This window comes from Astatotilapia calliptera, chromosome 5 (genome assembly GCF_964374335.1).
Source record: "Astatotilapia calliptera chromosome 5, fAstCal68.1, whole genome shotgun sequence".
NCBI lineage: Eukaryota > Metazoa > Chordata > Actinopteri > Cichliformes > Cichlidae > Astatotilapia > Astatotilapia calliptera.
The window spans coordinates 19,557,202-19,571,428 of record NC_137426.1 but is presented as its reverse complement, the minus strand read 5'-3'; the positions used below and the strand labels follow the sequence as shown (position 1 = coordinate 19,571,428).

The 14,227-nt window shown below is 38.1% G+C and overlaps 1 protein-coding gene and 1 long non-coding RNA gene across 9 annotated transcripts in view; one reads left to right on the top strand and one right to left on the bottom strand.

The window, feature by feature from the left end:
• Positions 1-261: 261 nt before the first annotated feature.
• On the top strand, positions 262-11,554 carry LOC113022433 (uncharacterized). Of its 3 annotated transcripts, XR_013909250.1 has the most exons (5): positions 262-690; positions 2,275-3,165; positions 7,976-8,036; positions 8,156-8,202; positions 10,964-11,554. It is a non-coding gene; the product is annotated as an uncharacterized LOC113022433 (long non-coding RNA). The 3 variants fall into 3 exon arrangements; XR_013909251.1 differs by lacking the exon at positions 262-690 and having other exon boundaries at positions 2,201-3,165; positions 8,162-8,202; XR_013909249.1 differs by lacking the exon at positions 262-690 and having other exon boundaries at positions 2,201-3,165.
• cacna2d3 (calcium channel, voltage dependent, alpha2/delta subunit 3) overlaps positions 11,348-14,227 on the bottom strand; it is a 39,267-nt gene continuing 36,387 nt past the window's right edge. The window contains exons 34-39 of one of the 6 annotated variants that reach the window (XM_026167834.2): positions 13,997-14,037; positions 13,839-13,894; positions 13,566-13,683; positions 13,337-13,449; positions 12,974-13,056; positions 11,348-12,228 (exon numbers count right to left, since the gene is read on the bottom strand). In XM_026167834.2, coding sequence (XP_026023619.1) covers positions 12,136-12,228; positions 12,974-13,056; positions 13,337-13,449; positions 13,566-13,683; positions 13,839-13,894; positions 13,997-14,037 — 504 coding nt within the window. In that variant the 3' untranslated portion in view covers positions 11,348-12,135. Of the gene's footprint in view, positions 12,229-12,973; positions 13,450-13,565; positions 13,710-13,838; positions 13,895-13,996; positions 14,038-14,227 lie in introns of those variants that run through there. The other 5 variants (XR_013909245.1, XR_013909246.1, XM_080301815.1 and 2 more) reach the window with 5 other exon arrangements.

Here is a 14,227-nt window from a genome sequence, read left to right as displayed (position 1 = left end):
ATATTATTTAATTACACAACAGTAACTGTTCTAATTAAATCTTTGTTTTACAAAACCAAATTTACAGAAGTTCTGATTCTGTATCAAGATGTAAATAAAAAGAAAATGCAAGGATGTAGAAATGGACTTTCTATTCCACCTCATTCACAGTATGCTAATCACAGATGTTTCCTGCTGTAATATTCCAGTCTTAAATTGTGTTTAGGGACAACTTCAAAGGATGGAAGAACCACAGATTTAACCACTGTCAGACCTGGTAAAAAAAACACCTGGGCACAAAGTTCACACACGTATCTATCATGAACATATGTCATTGTTACAGTGTGCCTGCAATATCATTTTCTAGTTTGTCCACTACTGTTCCACATGTTATGTAATCACATAAAATAACAGGTATAAACCTATCTGTTTTCAAATTTACAAAAAAATATAAATAAATCCAGAATGCAATGATTTTTTTTAATCTTATCCACCTGTATTTTATTCACAACCAAATGAATACAGTACAAAGTGAATGACTTTCTTTTCTTTCATTTATACATTTATGCAGTATCCTCATCACAGATATTTTGTGCTATAACATTTCACTTTTAAATGTTTATTTAGGAGCAAATCTCAAGGATAAAAGAACCACAGATTTCACAACCTTCAATCCTGGTACACTATCATCTGGGGAGACAGTTGATAAAGGTATCCTTCATTAAAATATTTTACTGGGACAGCGTGACATTTCTTTTTTCTTTTTTTTTGGGGGTATTTTTGTTATCTTTGTTGTTGTTGGTTTTTTTTGTTTGTTTCAAGTTTGTCCACTACTCTGTTTTTAAAATACTGGTGCCACATAAATGTTATCTAATTACAAAACAGTGACAGATCTGAATTTATCTTTGTTTTATGACTCAGAATCCAAAAAAGTTATAATGCTGCGTAAGCTTTAGATAAAAACTAAATGCAAAGATTTAGTTTAGATTTAGGCCATGTAAAACCAGAGTCATGATAAACATTATATAGGCAGCGTTTTTTCCTCAATAGTTTCATCACGTTTACTGTCTAAGGACAGCGCTAGCAAGCACTCTCTGCTTATGAGCAAAACAAACAAACAAACAAACAAACAAACAGAGGGCGTTTTAGGAGTGTTTTAGGAGTGACGGCTAGAGAGAGAGAGAGAGAGAGCGAGCAGGAAAGAGCAGATAGAGAGAGAAAACGAGTTTTGAGATGTGAGAGATTTGTAACGTTTAGCGTGTTTGGAGTGTGTAATTAATGTGTTGTCTTGTGTAGTTAGTGTGTAGTGTTTTGTGTTGTGTGTCAGAACAATGAGGCGACTGCTGTCTCCAGGTAGAAAAAGGAGTGATACACCTGCTGCTGTCAGACCTGCAGGTATCAGGCTGTGATGTTCTCCTTTATAGTGGACAGAAATTATTGTTTTGGAGTGGTACAAATAATTTGTGTGGCATCTTATTGAATGCAGAACAGCTGATTGTTCTGTAAATAGTTTGAAATGGTTATTTAAAAAAATCAAGGTAAAAGGTAAATGGATGCAAATAACTTTATTGTTTGCAAAACTTGTGCATAGGATTTTAAAATTGACAAGTTATGAAATATGATTCATTAAACATATGTGTGGTTGCTACAGTTAAAAATATAACTTTTTCTACTCTGATTTTATGTTTTGTGTCTGATTTTAGATCAATTGTGTTAATACAGTATGTCAAAATGAAAACATGACTGTAAATTTAGACACGTGAGGTTGTGCTGAAAAGAATGAGACCAAATAGTTTTTAAAGGTGAAATGTAGAGTTCAAATCAAAAGTAGTTAAAAATGGCCAAGTATACCCTGGACCCCAGAGGGTTAAACATTTTTTTTAAAGTAAAGCAATAGTTACTTTTCAAGTAATTAATTACTTTTAGAATAGTGTAACTCAGTTACTTTTTTGAAGAAGTAACTAGTAACTATAATTAATTACTTTTCAAAGTAACTTGCCCACCACTGCATAGGATACATGTTATATAATCTCATAAAAATAACAGGTATAAGTCTATCTTTGTTTTCAAACTCCAAATTTACAAATAAAAATACATCTCTATGTGATGGTATGTTATTTTGAAAAAACAAATCTCAAAATGTAACCAACATTTTAAATTATCATCTTAGAAATGGTTACTCCATTATCTATGGTAAACAATTTGTTAATGGTTGGTTTCACTGTCTCAGTCTTAGTTTTGTGCAACTGAAAAAGTAAGATTTTCTTGTTTATGACCTCTTGTGCTGCAAAACAGATTTACTGATATGGAAACTGGTGGTTTCAACTGGTTGTGGAGTTGCTGTGGGTGTTGTCTTACTGGGATGTGTACTTGTGAGGAATCTGAAAAGAACTGGTGAGAAATGCTGTAAATTTTTATTTATCTTTTAATGATCTTCAAATACACTTTTTATTTAAATTGAGAATTAGACAAAATTATTTTAAATGCAAATTGTATCAAGGTTTTTCCACTTTTATTTTTACAAAAAAAATTCTAGTTCATTTTCAGGATTTGCATAGACATTTGCATAGAAATAATAAATAAATAAATAAATATATGTGAGCATTTTATCTGCTTCATTTATTTTCTCAATTTAATATAGCTATGATATCATGTGCAGTCGAGTCAGATGGAAAATTGGATTGGGCATGGAAGCTCATAGTTTTGCGTGTTGTAGCATTATAATTCCAAAGTAAATATCTCAAGCCTAAATTACATCTCATGTCATGTGACTTAAAACTTAAGCTTCTGTGTCTACTGATCAGAACTGGTTTGTTTAGTTTTACTTTAGTATTTCTTTTCTCCAATATTTCCTTATGGATCATGAAAGTTGTTTGATCAGCAATTACTTTTATGTTTTCTTTTTTTTTTAATAGTTCCAGTAAATTCTGTTACCAGCAGGTAAGACATGCTTTAACCTTTTCTGCAACTGTTTCCAATGGTTTCTGTATTATGTCCATGAAAATCACTGTCTGGTTGTTTTTTCTTGTAGCTCACAAGCCCACTGCACTGGTATTGTAAACGCTAAGTGACTTTGAGCTCTTTGCAATTCTTATCTATAGTATATACTATGTATATGTTTATACTATTTTTTTTTTACTTTCAATTGTAGATGGCTTAATGAACACAACGCATCTTGGAGAAGTGGTAATTAAAAACAAAAGCTCTGAGAAACATTCTGAGTTAGTGGCTCTGAAAAGTATCTGGACACTTCGAGCTGTGGCAGATGGGTACTTTTTGAAGTAATTTTTAAAAAAAAATCCTTTAACCCCTTTCAAAATACTGAAATTCACGTAGTGTCAATGGAATGACATGTTTGCACTATTAATAGGCTTTGTGGCTAGAGAAATTTTAAACTGTGAGCAGTCACATGTATTTTCAGATAACATTTATGAGTAGGGATGGGAATCACTTCTTGCAGAGACCTGGTTGTACCTTTGAATTGTTACTCTGCTTGCCTGTAAATTTGATTAAAGGTGCCACTTATACTATAATCAGCTGATTTCAGTCCATGTGTCAGAGGTGGACGATAGTGACAAAGTCTACAATTCAGATTTGGACCTTACTTTTATTTTTGCTGAACAAATGGACAAGGGTGCGATGGTAAAATGCATACTCCATCAAGAATAGAAACAACTGCATTATAGTGCAAATAGAACTTCGGCTCTTTGCAAGTATGCTAATGATAAGCTAGCCAAGAATCCATAGTGACATTAAATCTGAGTGGATGCCAAGTGCAGCAGCAGTGAGACCCTGAACTTCAACAGGTAAAAAAAGCAATGATGAACAGTAAGGCTGGACATCATTTCTACCACCTGTTCATGTTTCTAAAGGAGAATCACTGCTGAAGTCTCTTTGTGCTGGGTTTTGTGTTGTCAGCAGTGTTGCGTTCATACCGATTCATTAACCTCCTAGGACCTGGCGTCCACATATGTGGACATCACATTTTGGGTTATTTAGACCAAAATACTCAATTTTGCTCTACAAGGGCCTGATATCCACTTACAAGGACATTATACTGCTACTGTTCTATCAAAATTTGGTCTGTCCAGTGTCCTCCCTCGCCACCTGATCCAACTCACCACACAGCAAAATCTCCAGTGTTAAATTAAAACACTAGAGAGTGTCTATATGGGTCCACACCTCTGAGTGTTAAATACAACACTGTTGAGTGTTAAATTAACACTTTTGACAGTGTTATATGTTTAAAAGTAACCTAGTCAGTTTTGAAGATTAACAAAGACTAACCCTGAGCAGTGCTGATTTTCTAACACTGGAATATTTCTAACATTTTGAGTTATTTTCCAGTGTTAGAAAATCAGCACTGCTCAGGGTTAGCCATTGTTAATCTTCAAAACTGACTAGGTTACTTTTAAACATATAACACTGTCAAAAGTGTTAATTTAACACTCAACAGTATTGTATTTAACACTCAGAGGTGTGGACCCATATAGACACTCTCTAGTGTTAATTTAACACTGGAGATTTTGTTGTGCACCAGGTGGTGATCAGTCGACCGCTCAGCCCCTCTCTTTACCCGAGTGTCCAAAACATATGGCCTAAGGCCTGTTGATACGATTACAAAATCGATCATCGACCTGTGGCCTAGAGTGTCCTGGTGCCGCGTGCACTTATGGACACTCTTATGTAGGGCTGCACGATTAATCGTTAGAAAATCGCGATCTCGATTCATACTTATGTGCAATCTTATTTCCAAATGACAACGATTAAAAAAAAAAAAAAAGACGACGACGATTGTACCGCATTTTGATTCGGGATGTAATCTGCATGAAAACAAGCACTCACTCTTCCTGCTCAACAAATGACAAGGGCGGAGCCTTATACCACGTGATACAGAAGCCGTGCCGTGTGATGCTAAAATTACCAGGGAAAAAACAACGGAGAGCACGTCAGGGATGACGAGAAAGTGACAGGAGAAAATCCGTTCCGGTCAACCACCCAAACATCAATAACGGGAACCTTATACAGCGCTTCCCTATACCCGTCGAACTCCCGCAGGCACAAAGAAATTACGGAGGCTATCACTTATCACCTGACCAAAGATATGGCTCCCATCAACACTGTGCAAAACGAGGGATTTAGGAAAATGATCAACACCCTAGACAAACGCTACACAGTGCCGTCCCGCAACTATTTTTCTATTGTTGCACTACCTGCTCTATACACGCAGTGTCGAGCAACGGTGGAGACGGAATTTCAAGCAGTACAACATTTTGCGGCAACAACAAAACGTGAGACATTTGTTGTTTTTATGTTTGTTTATTGTTTTTATGTTCAGTCTCAACTGTTACGAAGTTGATGTGCATTTAATAAGTGCAATAAATATTTATACTGGAAAAGAAAATCGTGAGAGAATCGTGATCTCAATTCTAAGCAAAAAAATCGTGATTCTCATTTTATGCAAAATCGTGCAGCCCTACTCTTATGTTTTGACATGGTGTTCATTATGGCCAAACTGTTGTTTGCACAAAAGCCCAATAACAAAACACCGCTCGGGTTCAGATCCGGGAGGCCGTCCCTCCCAATCACGCCCTTCCAGGTCTCCCAGTAGGACAACAGAGTCCCCAGGAGGAGCACCCTCCAGTGCCACACCTAGGGACTCCAAGAAGGCTGGGTACTCTAAACTGCCGCTTGGCATAAATGTTACCTTCCCTGACCCGAAGGCAAAGGGAACAAACTCTCTCCTCCTCTAGGAGAAACCCCATCATACCAGCACCAAGCCAAGGGGATACCAAGATACCCACCCCAGCCCACCGCCTCTCACCAGGGGCAACTCCAGACTGAGACAGAGTCCAGCCCCTTTCCAGGAGACTGGTTCCAGAGCCCAGGCCATGCGTTGAGGTGAGCCTGACTATATCTAGCCGGTACCTCTCAACCTCACGGACTAGCTCAGGCTCCTTCCCCACCAGATAGGTGACATTCCATGTCCCAATTGCTAGTCTTGGTAGCCGGGGATCGGTGTGCCAGGTCCTTCGCCGCCGCCCGGCTCACATTGCACCCGACCCCTACGGTGCCTCCTGCGGGTGGTGGGCCTGCAGGAAGATGGGCCCATGTCCCTTTTTTGGGCTGTGCCCGGCCAGGCCCCATGGACTAAGGCCCGGCCACCAGATGCTCGCCCTCAGGCACCCTTCCCAGACCTGGCTCCAGGGCGGAGCCCCGGTAACCCTATCCCGGGCAGGGTGAACTGTTCATAGGGGTCTTCTGAATCGCTCTTTGTCTGGTCCCTCACCCAGGACCAATTTCCCATGGGAGACCCTACCAGGGGGCAAAAGCCCCCAGACAACATAGCCCCTGGGATCCCTGGGACACACAAACCCCTCCACCACGATAAGATAGCGATTCGCAGAGGGGATGTAAAGAATAGTTTAATTAATTGTTCTCTCCTTGGAGTAGTTAAAAAAGTACAGCATTGCTTTTAAGAAAACTGTTCAGTGTAATAGTTTTGTTTTGGTTTTTTGAGTCATGACCCCAGCACTAATCATAACAAGGAGGGGAAATACCTCCAGTATGCACAAACAGAGATCAGTGATGTATACTCAGTAATTATTAGAGTCAATCCATAGAAGATCATTTTTGGCATTGTTTGGGTTATTATGTTACATGTTTGATTTGTATAAGATGTTATGAGGGAAATATATTCTGCATGTCAATGTGTCAGGTAGGATGAACCTTGTACGGCACATGTGTGGTAGGACTGTTTTGGCAGTCAGATGGGCACATGTTTATTTATAATTTTGATAAACGCATCATATAATAATTTCCATACCAGCTCTACAACAGTGATGTGGAGGTGATTCTATTCCAGTTATAGTTCCATAAATCACAAGAGAAAGCTTGATCACAGAAATGGTTAAAAGTTCAGTTAAACACTGTTTGTGGTCTTGATTTTGGAGCTTCAATTGTCTAACTGCAGCTACCACACAGTGGCCACTGATATCATTTCCAAACCAGAGTCTCAGTTAAAAATAAATAATTTTCTGGGCATTTAAGATTTGGGTGAGTTTTAGCTGTAAATTAGTGTTAAGTCAAATTGTTGAATGTTGTCATTGTGTTTCTTAAATTCTTAGTTCAAACTATAGGATCAAAGGCATTCCTTTGTCTGACCCCTCCCCAGCCTCTCGAGGTTCTGGGAGGAGGCTGTAGTGTTTTATCACAGACACATCCCATGTGAAGATTCTGTCTGTTGTTTGGTAAACTTCCTGCCCTTTTATGGCTTCACCTGTGTTGTGTATGGTGTACCAATACAGGAATTGAACCATATATTGGGTGTGGGGAGATTACCCCCTTATGACCAAGGATGTTGTGATCAAGAGGACACACACACGCACGCACACACACACGCACATAGACACACATACACACACACACATATACACAGTGCCTTGTCTTAGAACCATTGGAGGGGGGGTTTTCGGTGGGAGGTGCTTGTGTTTTACCGTGTAAACTGTAAGTGTCATGGGAATAAAAGGCTACGAGGAGAGCTGCTCTTGGAAGGAGTTGATCTGGAGACAGGTGAGGAGCATTTAGTTTCACAGCCTGGTTCTGACCAAGCCTTTCCTCGCTAGCGAGTAAAAGACCGGTTGAAGATGTTCTGTCTTGTTTTTCGTTCTTCATGAGGAATAAGTCTCTAAACTAGTGGGGCCTGTGGAAACACAGACTCAACAATTAGTTTTGTAGACATAGACTTAAACTCTCTGAGGAACAGAAGGCAACCAGTTAAAATCTCCAGCCGGGAGAATTTCATTATATGAAACATCACAGAAGTTTGGTGTTGAAGTGTCCAAATTCTTTATGGGGCCAATTTCCAGTATGTGTATTATAAGGGTATCGGGTTAAATGTATTGTTACAAATAATTTTTTTCACGATTCCAATTTTCCCATCATCTCTTCAATAATTATCCTCTCACTTCTGCCTTATTTTGTTTTTTCAAACTAGTCCCCTCCAGGAAACGAGCAATCATACTCTATATTCACCTCAGTACCTGCTGCTGATCCAGGTGAGCTTCTTTGTATCCTTATTTGTAAGAATGTAAACGATACAATTTAATGGCAATTCTATAAAACCTCAAAAACCTTTTTCTATAACATGCTTTGCATTAAAGATTTTCCTTTTCAGTTGCAGATTCTACTCAAGAAGATGGACAGCAACTTCAAAAAAATGAAGTAAGTCTGTCACAAGCAGAGATAGCAAAAGTATGGACATTCTTAAGCAGAAGTGTTAAAGAAATTAACATTGGAGACCGTGGAGAAAAAAAAGAAAACAAGATGTACATTTGTAAAAATTTTGTGAGATCTCGTGTTACCTCTGTGAGGTCCCACAAGTCCATGCACTTCCAGGTCAGTACTGAGACCTTGGAATCAACCATAGCGATGGAAGACAAACACTTGCGGGTTCTTAGTGTAAGCAGGCAGAGTCGTCACAAGGAGTATACTGACCTGGCAGTTTTGGTTGAATTCATTAACAGTGTTGGGACTAACGCGTTATTAAGTAACGCGTTACAGTAACTACGTTATTATTGTGGTAACGAGCACGGTAACTAGTTAACATGCCAAAACCGGGAACGCGTTACTCGTTACTGGGATTTAGATAGGCTCGTTATTCGTTACTTCGTGTGGTGGCTGTCGCGGAGCTTCCACAGATTCAATAACATTAGCAAGTGGTGGAAGCCAGCAGGTGGATGAAGGAAAAGGGAGGCAAGAGGAGGAGAGACCCAAAGCGGCCGCTGGTCCGAGTGTCAGGTGAACTGAACTTCAGGTAAGAAGTTATGACCTGCAGTCCATCTGGGTCAGATATGAACCAAGTTTAGGTGGAGTTTATTTTCGTTATGCCGACTTTTTCGTACTGCGTGCTAGCTAGCATGACGAAGTTTCTATACAGCTGGGTGGTGCTATGTTACTGATGTTGAACTTTATTTTGTTCATAAGGTTAATTATTAGAGCTGCCAACCGTCCTGTACAAAACAGAATCGTCTCGTATTCAGAGAAAATATTACGCGTTTCGTATTGAGATGAAAAGGAACAGTTTGTCCCGGACTTCAGCTACAATGAAAAAGGCACAAAGCTGGAGTTATTCTGTGTTTACGCTGCACAGCTGCCTCTTCTTCTCTCATCCTCTCCCCTCCCTCTCCTGTTTCTACTTCAATCATGAAACTGATCAATGATCAGCTGATCGGCTTTTCTCTCTTGCTTGTTTATCGCCCACTTTGCGCCAGAAAGAGGAAACCAGCGGATGTCGCGGTAAACAACAGCAGCACTTTTAAGCTTGATCAGCTGTTGTTAGAATTTATTTAATATTAATTTCTAGTATCAGCTGATGTTTGCTGGAGCCACAGCTGTAAAGCTGCTGGCCATGATATCGGTTTGAATATGTGGTGAGAGGGAAACATGAAGATGAAACCAGGAGATGTCCTTACTGAATCATCAGAGCTGTGATGGAGAAACAGGTTTACCTTTTAGGTGACATGAATGAGTCGAAGGGAAGTTATGAACTGTTTCTGAGAGACAAATAACCCCAGGATCCTTTTCTAAGTAGCTGACAGCTGTGCAGGGGCGGGTCTAGCAAAGTGTTGCCAGGGGTCCATGTAGGGCAGTAAAAGGGAAAGGGGGGGCACAAGGAAACACTTTCTTTTTCTCATTTAAAATGTCTCACTTTTAAAAAAAAGAATTATCTGAGTCTTGCAACAAACAATTGATAGATTTATACATATATACCATCAGAACAGTGTACATCACTGTCACAACAGCGTTTATTTTCATTCAAAGGCTTTATGAGTTTTCCTATAATGGTGGGCCGGTCTCTAGTCAAAATGCCCAGGACGATTTTTTTGTCCCAGTCCAGCCCTGTATGCAGCTCATCTGCAGTCTGGTGTTGCCTACATCTTCCTATTCAGAAGGCAGAATTTCCAAGTTCTGAGTACAATCGAAAGCACCACGACTGCAGTTTTTGTGTTGGATGTAAAAGGCGCACATGACGCTGTGACGTAGGCTAGAATCATGGCGGCGGTCAACAACGGTCCAGGCGTGGGATTTCTCTCGTGGAAATATGCACATTATCTTTTCCTTTCTATTGGTAGGTGGCACAGTGCACTTGTGGCAAGTAAGCAAGCTAGAAGACTGGCACTCTTGCTGGGTATCCAGTTACGGAAGGAACACATTAACAAGAGAATTCTGAGTTAAACCAAAGTTACTTTCCCTAGTAACTAGTTACTCTGAAAGTAACGAGTAACTTGAAGTAACTGAGTTACTTTTGATAGAAGTAACTAGTAATGTAACTAAGTTACTAATTTAAAGTAACTTACCCAACACTGTTCATTAACTACCACCTGAAGTACTTTGAAGCTCCAATATCAAGTACAATAAATGCAGGAGGGGGAAGCATTTCTCAATCTCTCGCAAAACTTTTGCAGGATCTTGCAAAAGTACATCTTTTTCTTTTTTTCTCCCATGTCCCTTGCAAGGCTCTGTACATTTGAAATTATCTGCCTCATAAAAATATTATACCCTTATCCTCACTCCTCTTCTATAGCTAGCTAGATGCTGAAGTACCATGATCACAATTTGTGCCCATCTGCACTTGTCCCGGTGTTTTGCCATAAAAAGCACTGGCCCACTTTAATTCCTATGGCGCTATAAATAATGCAAAAATACAGTAAATGTAGTAATGTGAAATAATAACTTCCCTCAAATGTCCTAAAACAAAAGTAACAAGCCTGTTTTGAAAATGTAAGAAGCAGAAAGTGTTAGTTGTGTTAAAATGTAAGGAGTAAAAGTGAAAAGATGTTAGAAAAATAAATGCTTAAGTAAAATACAGATACCTTACAAGTATTTGTACTTTGTTACTTCCCACCTCTAGTCACAAGGGTAACATTAAATCTGCTGGTCATATAAGTTAATAGATAATACAGTTTATTTTCTCCCCCCCCAGTCTGACATATACCATTTGTACTCAACCATCCCCAAGGAGCCAGCTACATCAGCCCTGAAGAGTATGGTGTATAGCACTGTGAACCCTATGTACACCTCTGTGAACTCCGTGTAAACTGCAAATGAAAATTGTTTTAACTTAACTGCATTAAGACAGTTTGATAGCCTAAATGTTAAATTCCTGATTAAATTAAAATGTTTTTAAAAAGTATTGTTTTCTAATGTGTCTATTTTATGCTTAACACATTTTTTGTAATGTTTTTTTTTATATATATATATATATATATATTTTGTTTTTCCTCCAGGACTGTATATACAGTAAATAGCATCACATTTATATTCAATGTCTGCAATTCAGCTACACAAACTCACCCACACAAAAAAGTATCTTAATGTGTAAATGATGGAAAATATTTATTTGCATTTATTCATCAGCTTTCCTAAACATGTAGTTACGAGTATGTGGTCACCTTGACAAATGGCTGAACACATCAATGCCACATTCTTCAAACACACTGCTCTTTTTCATGCACCTTGTACTTTTCTTAAATATAATTTGCTTAAAAAAACAGAATAAAGCCATTTAATATTTTCCAATGTCTCACTACTATTTTACATGATCCATTACAGACATCAAAGCAAATTTAGTAAAACAAATAAATTTTACTAAATAAATTGTTTTAACAAATCATTACTGTTTGTAATGATTTACTGCCTAAAACAAAGACCACTCTGCATTCTTTTCTCATTTCACAAAAGTGCATTTTACATTCTGCAGACAATAGCTTTCATATTTTTCCTGACACAACAAATAATCAAACATTTAATGTCTTCCTGTGCACAAAGGCTTGTCTTAGACTTTGAGTAAAGCACTCTCACTTGTTGAGAGGCATTCTACGTTTCTTTCTTCTAATAAATTCAGCACATATGTAGAGCAATTTTGCAAACTCTATTTGGTATGCTCTGCTGTGCGCTGATCAAAGTCACCAAGCACTCCTGTTATTCTCATTTTCTTTTGTTCTCTGCATTAATGGATGTGTCTCAGTGCTAAAGATTTTGTCTCTGCAGAGTACTGCCTGTATTAGAGGTATGAGCAAATTCATGTTTTTATGTGTCTATAAGCTTCTTCTCATTGAATTAGTCCTTACTGATTTCCACTGCAGCTGCTATTGGTCACCTGCTGATGGTCGCTGTTATCAGAGGCAGCAGAGCTGCTGCTAGGGGACCGGAGAAGCGTGTTGCTGAACCGCACTCCATGGCATTTTCCTGTAAGGTACACAATCAATTGTCATATTGCAGTACACATGCTCTTTAGTAAACTTACCAGCTGTATTTGGCTATGAGAGTACTGAATATAACTTTAGATAACTTTTTTAATAATGTTAACTTGACCCATATAATGTTATTTATATGTAAAAACAAAGTGAAATAACTATTCAGTGACATGGATGAGAACGATCCCCCTTGGAATTGCAATGTACAAGTGAAAAATACAGATGTGGACAATCAGGATTTAAAAAAAACCCAAAGAAACCAACCCTCTAAAATTGTGGGATGAGTTAACAATTCATAGCTGAAAATTTTAAATATAAGATTTTAAATATGTACATTTTTATTAACAGATTAGTTTTTAGACATTTAATGCTAGAAGAGGATATGCCATCATCACTCCACATTGTGTTTGGACTGGCCTTTCATATACTACTGTAGCCCACATCTTAAAAGAAGCAAGCCAGTGGGTTAAAAATCAAGTACCAGCTCCCTATTACTACTACCACTTTAACTACTATCTCTAAAGATAACTTACTATTATATTATTATAACAATATTATGTTATTCTTACAGAAAGAAAACAGTTTCAGTGATGTTATATGGAATTATATTACCATTATCACATTTTCATAGAGTAGCACATAACCTTATTTGTGTTTCCTTTACTGTCAGCTTTCACTGTATCGATGTTGACCCGCATACATACAGATAGTGTGTGCAGATCAGCACTTTCACATACCTCAGGGTGGAAAGGATGACATGATTCAGGCTTTTTTCTGTCCTTCTGATACTTCAGTCTCTCACATTTTAGTGACTCGTTGTGTTCAAAGGAGTCAAGGGTGTAAGAATAAATCAACAAGATATGGTTCTAAGTTTGAAACCCAACTAGCATGCATTAAACCTCACTTACCCTAAACCACAACTTCAAATTTAACCCTAAGTGTAATCATCTCAATAGTAAACCCCTCAAGATGAAATTCATAATGATCACTTTTTCTCACAGCCAGCTAAACATATTTAGGAAACAAATTTAAAAATATAACAACTTTCAACTATTTTGTTTCAGTTCATGAAATGTCTCTGCTTCATACAGAAAGGATATATATGATCTCAATGGGATCCATTGTCACTGGAGGAGCACTGCTGCAGTCACACTTATTATCCACAACAACCATGAACAGGTTGCTGCTGGGAATCTGCTGTATGACAAAAGATCTGCAGCACAAACACAAAGTCTAATTTTAAAAAAAAGTTTAATGTTGGTTAAATGTAATCAAATGATACTATTAGATTATTATTTCATGATTAATAGACAGTTCACTTTGCAGCACCTGATGCAGCCGTCGCACTCAATGTTTCCGGTTGTTTCTTTAATGGTCCGTTCAGACACGAATGCAGGGTATTCTGTATCACATGGTACCATCATGGTTTTACCCCGAGATCTCTGAGCTGAACGTGAAACAGAGCAGGTTTAACTGAAACACAGAGGCTTTACAAAATCAGCATTAAGCAGAAGAGGTTTTCTTTCTGCCGCTCATACTTTCCAAATATTCTCCCTCTCTCAGATCTCAAATGCCTATAAATCATCACGAAGTTACGGTTACCTTTAACTGAGAGATCAATATTCCACCAGCTGTACAGGTTAAATTCTAGCAGGAAACTAAGAGAAAAGCAGAAACATAAAACATAATCAGTGTTTGTGATGAAAGTTATAAGAACAGAGTAAACCATACTAAACAAATATTTTATCAAAAATTCTTACATGACAAGTTCAGTCAGAAGCCATTTAACTACAGAAAATGGCTAAAAGACAAAGAAAAGATAAGGTCAGCTTTTTTATTTGCTTTGTTTTGTATTGATTGTTGTAAATGCTGTAGTTCATTTTCCACTTGTTCAACATGCATCAGCCGCATGCAAATGATAACCACAAACTGAAATATGTTCGATGGCCAGTGGTTTAGTTTGAGGACATATGCAGCTGTAGATGTTGTGA